Here is a 6,000-nt window from a genome sequence, read left to right as displayed (position 1 = left end):
AGAAGAGAATTTTTTTTTCTGAGATGGAGTCTAGCTCTGTCACCCAGGCTGGAGTGCAGTAGTGTGCTCTTGGCTCATGGCTCACAGCTCACTGCAACCTCTGACTCCTGGGTTCAAGCAATTCTCCTGCCTCAGCCTCCCAAGTAGCTGGAACTACAGGCACATGCCACCATGCCTGGCTAATTTTTTTTCTTTGAGAGGGAGTCTTGCTCTGTTGCCAGGCTGGAATGCAGTGTCGTGATCTTGGCCCCGACCCCATTTTAGAGCTAAGAAAAAGAAGGGTAAGAAAGGTTAGGTAACAAGTGAAAAGCCTGGAGCCCTGGTTCCCCTGGCTCCATATCCAGTCCTCTTTCCAGTCAGACACTGCTCTACAGAAGCTCTTCCAAATACCACATTGTTAATGTTCAGAAAAGAATGTTAAGAAGTTCAAAAAGATCTTAATTAAGAAAAAAATAAGCCTCTGCAGGAGCCGAAGGGACTGAGCACTTTGGTAGTTTGGAGATGGCTAATTATGGTTCTTACACAGTTGTTGGGGGTAGAGAGAGCATTCTGGGACAGTCCAACAAGGGAAGTCACTAGCCTTCTAACTTTAGCAAACAGACTCTCTAGCTTGGAAGTAGAACTGGTAGCTCAGCATTTACCGGGCTAGAAAGCTTAGGGAGTTTCAAAGGGCACTGCAAATCAGGTGAGGGCTGACTATTTTGGTTTATAGCTTACATATAAACGAAAACTTTGGTTTACAGCTTGCATTTCTCTGAGAAAGAGCTATCAGAAAGGTAGGTCATTGAATGATCATAGCTTTCCTATAATAGTCAAATTAAAATATTGTGTTCCTTTTTGTGACAGAAATTTTGAAACATGAGCTGGTATGCTGGCGAGTGCCTATAATCGCAGGTACTTGGAGGGGCTGAGGCAGGAGTCCAGCCTGAGAAACATAGTGAGATCCCATCTCCAAAGAGAAAACCAAATTATTAAACATGCATGAAATAAGAAGAAAAGAAACCCCCATGTCACATCATCTGCCTTCAAAAATTATCAATATTTTGCCATTCTTATGTGCTTGACTTTTTTTTTTTGAGACAGAGTCTCATTCTGTTGTCAGGCTGGAGTGCACTAGTGTGATCATAGCTTACTGCAGCCTCCAACTCCTGGGCTCAAGCAATCCTCCCACCTGAGCCTCTAGCTGGGACTACAGACTCATGTTACCACACCCATCATATTTTTATATTTTTTAATAGAGATGAGGTCTCTCTATGTTGCCCAGGCTGGTCTAGAACTCCTGGGCTCAAGCAATCCTCCCACCTGAACCTCCAGGGTAGCTGGGACTACAGACTCACACCATCTAATTTTTACATTTTTAGTAGAGATGAGGTCTCCCTATATTGCCCAGGCTGGTCTAGAACTCCTGGACTAAAGCAATCTTCCTGTCTCCACCTCTCAGAGTGCTGGGATTGCTCACTGTAACCTCCGTCTCCCAGGTTCAAGTGATTCTCCTGACTCAGGCTCCCGAGTAGCTAAGATTATAGGCATCCCTCATCACACCCAGCTAATTTTTTGTAATTTTAGTAGAGATGGGGTTTCACCATGTTAGCTAGGCTGGTCTCAAACTCTTGACCTCAGGTGATCCACCTGCCTCAGCCTCCCAAAGAACTGGGATTATAGGCGTGAGCCATTGCGCCTGGCCCTGTGGGCACCTTCTTAACTCCCTGTAGCCTGAAACTCCTGGGCTAAAGCCATCCTCCTGTCACAGCCTCCCGAGAAGCTGGGACTACAAGTGCACGCCACCACACCTCTGCTAATTTAAAAAATTTTTGGTGGAGACAGGGCCTCATTATGTTGGCCACCCTGTGCTTGACTTTTAAAAACGTGTTTGTGTAAGACTTTCTTTAAAAGATATTAATGATGCCATCTTAGCAAATATACATGGGAAATTAACAAGGAACAATAAAATGATCTTGTTCCAAGAACCATGAATTTGGAGCCTTTCATTTTTCTTTATTCAGGGTGGAAATGAAGAGCAGCTGCTGAGCTTGGTAAGGTAGCCACAGGAATAACTGAAGACTTAGGGGTGGGAGTCCAAAAGCTTGGAACAAGATTTTGTTCATTCATTCTTACAGCCATTCAACCAGCATATTCTGGGCACTTATGCACCCTGGCCATCCACCAGGGAGACAGGCCATGCTCAGACCCAGGCTTAGTGCAAATCATGTTTTTATCCTTTCTTGGCTCTAAGACCTTGGACAAGTTCTGCTTTTCAGCCTCACCTTCCTCATCTATAAAATAAGGAAAATGTTGAGTGGGGCACTGATAGAATTAATAGTGAGATGATTGGTCGGGTGTAGTGGTATATGCCAGTAATCCTACTACTTTGGGAGGCCAGGGTGGAAGGATCACTTGAGCCTAGGAGTTTGAGACCAGCCTGGCAACAAGGTGAGAAATTATCAAGGAACAATACAATGATCTTGTTACAGCATCATGAACTTGGAGCCTTTGATTTTTTTGTGTCTCTACAAAAATTACAAAAAATTAGCCAGGCGTGGTAGCTGGTGCCTGTAGTCCTAGCTACTTAGGCCGTGTTGGAAAGATTGCTTGAGTCTTGGGAGGTGGAGGGTTCCCTGAGCCACGATCGTCCCACTGCATTCCAGCCTGGGCGGCAGAGTGAGTCTCCCTCTCCCCTCTCCCCGCTCCCTCTCTCTCCTCCCTCCCTCTCTCTATCACACACACACACACACACACACACACACACACGTGCCGTTTGCCATGGTTATCTGTTAGGCTTTAGGGCTTGAAGACAGAAATGATAAGGCAGTCTGTCTTTTATCTTCCTTTCCCAAGCTAAGAGGGTAGCATGCAACATGTGAAATGCTGAAAGCCCGCCCCAATCGACGACAGCATTCACTCAGCTCTCCAAATCCTCTGGGTCCTTCTCTGGAGTTACTTGGCTTTCTTGAGGTCTTGCAGCTCTGTAAGGGTAATCTGTGCTAAACCTTGCTGTCGTCCGAGGTCAAATGTTTGGCTCACAGGTTGGAGAGCTTCCCATGGCACCCTCGTTTGGTCCTGAGGAGGGCAAGTCGCCCAGGGGACGGGCTGCTGGAGCGCCAGGCAGCTGTCTCCCAGTGTCCCCAAATCCGTGGCCGAGGGGGCGTTTCTGCGTCGAAGGGGCGGGCACAGTCGGCGCCTCCCTGCTCCACCTTCTGGGTCGGCGCCTAGACTCGGGGGGTGAATTTCGGAAAGTTTCCGTCGGGGGCGAGCACGTGGGCACCTCCGGACCCGGCCTCCGCGCCGCGCTCTCGGCTACCCCGTCCCTCCAGCGGCGCGCGCCGCCCTCGCCTCACCCCCGGGCGTAGCTCCGGGCTTCCTTTGGCGTCGCCAGCTCGGCCTCCTACCGCCGCGTCACCCGTCGTCCCCGGCTGCGCTCGCACGCGGTGCGCGGCTCCCGGGCTCCAGGCGGCAGCGCATTAAAGGGCGCCCCCGAGGAGGCCCTGCTAGCGGTGGGCCTGAGAGGCGGGGACGGGGCGTGCCGCGGGCGCCCGGCTCCCGGAAGCCGCTGCCTCACGGGCTCCCTCCGAGCGGACCGGCGCGACGGCCGGAGCTCCAGCATCCCTGCTAGCGGTCTAGGTGCGGAGCCCGCGGCCATCGCCGCCTGATCAGCGGGACCTCGGCCCACGCCCGCCCCGCCCAGCGAGATGCTGCCAGTGTACCAGGAGGTGAAGCCCAACCCGCTGCAGGACGCGAACCTCTGCTCGCGCGTGTTCTTCTGGTGAGTGTCTCCGCCCGAACCGGGTCACCCTGCAGCCGCTGGCCTCGCGGACGGGCTGTCCTACTACCGCGCCCGATGTTGCCCGCGCCTTCTGCGGCCGGGGCGACGGGAGCGATTTCCTGTGTCACGCGGTCCACGCTGGGGCTTTCTGCTGCGGGTGGCACCCCGCCTGCGCCCCTGCGCGCGGGGCGTGGGGACGCGGGGGACGCGGGGACCCGGCACTGGTGGCGCTGGGTTGGCGGCTTTGTTGCTGGAGGCCTGGCGGGCCCTTAGGGCTCGGGGAAGGAGGAGCTGGAGGTGGGGAGGCGGGGAACCCAGGCTGCCGAAAGGGGGAGTCTCTGGCCCAGCGGGAGAAGCGGCTGCACCGCCTGCACGCCCACCCTTCGCTGGCTCCCCACCTCCTGCTCTGGGACTCGCTGTCTCCTGAACTCAAACGCACCCTTTCCTTTCTTTTTAAGTAAGCAGCTTACGAACATCTTCCTTTATTTAATCTCAGCCAAAGCCTAATTAGTGTCCTGGACCTATGCCATCTCCCTCTAGTGTCCCCACCCCTTTTGATATTCCTTACCAGACAGCTCCATCCAACTCCACGTCCCGCTGTGTCTCTCTGTGTCCAGGTGTCTCTACATCGTTTGTCTCAGTGACCAGGACTCTCCTGCCTCTCTGTGTGAATCTCACTCTGTGTGTCCATGTGGGTTGTGGTACCTCGTTGTGGCAAGTTTCATGTGGGTAAAATAACACTAGCATTATTTTTTATTTATGAATGGGGACACTGTTCTTGAACGGGACCTTCCAGGTTTTGCTTTTAACTGGGACATGCACAGCCACGACTGGAGTCTCTCTTTGACCAGCTTCTCTCCCTGTTTCCAATATTTTCACTTCTACCCAAGAGGACTGCTCCTGGGCGGGGTCCCTGGAATCGTTAACCCTCAGAGAGTTCACCTGTGGTCTTGATGCAGGTGGTTCCTACCAGGCATTCTACCATCCTAAAACCACCTGAGGGCCCCTGAGCTGGGAGGGCCCCTGAGCTGGGAGGTCCCACAGCCCTGCCCATCTTGTGCAAGGAAGAGGCGGAGAAAGACTCAGGTGACAGTCATACCTAAAATTTCCATCTTAGCCGGGCGCTGAGTGGCTCACCCTGTCATCCCAGCACTTTGGGAGGCTGAGGTGGGCGGATTACGAGTTCAGGAGTTCGAGATCAGTTTGGCCAACATGGTGAAATCCTGTCTCTACTAAAAATATGAAAATCAGCCGGGTGTGGTGTCAGGTGCCTGTAATCCAAGCTACTTGAGAGGCTGGGGCAGGAGAATTACTTGAATCTGGGAGGCGGAGGTTGCAGTGAGCTAATGGTGCCACTGCACTCCAGCCTGGGCAACAGAGTGAGACTTTGTCTCACAGGAAAAAAAAAAATATCTGTCTTGTACCCTGGACTGCTAACTATGTGAGCCTGAATCTTTGAAGAGCTTCAATCTCACTTGGTTGATTATTAGATCTCTGTTTCTTGACCTCTGCCGCTTCATCTTTCCCACATGCTATTGCCTTTTATTATGGGGCAACCTAGGCCGGGGGTCTCTGATCTTTTGAGTTCCCTGGGCCACACTGGAAGCATTGTCTTGGGCCTTACATAAAATACACTAACACTAATGATAGCTGATGAGCTTAAAAAAAAAGAAAAGAAAAATCACACAAAAACCTCATGCTGTTTTAAGAAAGCTTAGAAATTTGTGTTGGGCCACATGTGGCCTGTGGGCCTCAGGTTGGACAGGTTTGACCTAGGGCATTGCAAGAGGATGAGTCGCTCTCTCTCGTTTCAGTTGCGGTGCACTCAGTGGGTGTAGGAGCCTCTCTTGGTTGGTTGGCCGCCTTTCTCTTTAGGGGAGAGGCGCGTGGAGGAGGAAGGAATATGGGTGTGGTTGCTGTAAATAATAACTTGAAGTAGACAAATGGTCTCCTCAACTTCAGGCAGGGCAAGGAACTTTTTTTTTTTTTTTGAGACAGGATCTTGCTCTGTGACACAGGCTGGAGTGCAGTGACACATTCATAGCTTATGGCAGCCTCCAATTCCTGGCCTAAAGCAGTTTTCCTGCCTTAGCTTCCCGAGTAGTTGGGACTCCAGGTGTGTGCTATAACACCTGGATAATTTAAATTTTTTTTTTTTTTTTTTTGGTAGAGATGGGGGTCTCTTTGTTGTTGCTCAGGCTGATCTTGAACTCCTGGGCTCAAGGGATACTCCTGCTTCT

General features: G+C 51.7%; 1 protein-coding gene across 7 annotated transcripts in view; it reads left to right on the top strand.

Annotated features, from left to right (window-relative positions):
- Nucleotides 1-3,399: 3,399 nt before the first annotated feature.
- ABCC4 (ATP binding cassette subfamily C member 4 (PEL blood group)) overlaps nucleotides 3,400-6,000 on the top strand; it is a 291,898-nt gene continuing 289,297 nt past the window's right edge. For all 7 annotated transcript variants that reach the window (XR_008475284.2, XM_017969971.4, XM_054242433.2 and 4 more), the window contains exon 1: nucleotides 3,400-3,760. Coding sequence is in view for 6 of the 7 variants with exons in the window: in XM_017969971.4 (XP_017825460.1) it covers nucleotides 3,687-3,760 (74 nt within the window). In the remaining variant the exon portion in view is untranslated. The remainder of the gene's footprint in view (nucleotides 3,761-6,000) is intronic.

This window comes from Callithrix jacchus, chromosome 1 (genome assembly GCF_049354715.1).
Source record: "Callithrix jacchus isolate 240 chromosome 1, calJac240_pri, whole genome shotgun sequence".
NCBI lineage: Eukaryota > Metazoa > Chordata > Mammalia > Primates > Cebidae > Callithrix > Callithrix jacchus.
The sequence above is the reverse complement of the archived record's forward strand: the minus strand, read 5'-3'. Positions and strand labels throughout refer to the sequence as shown.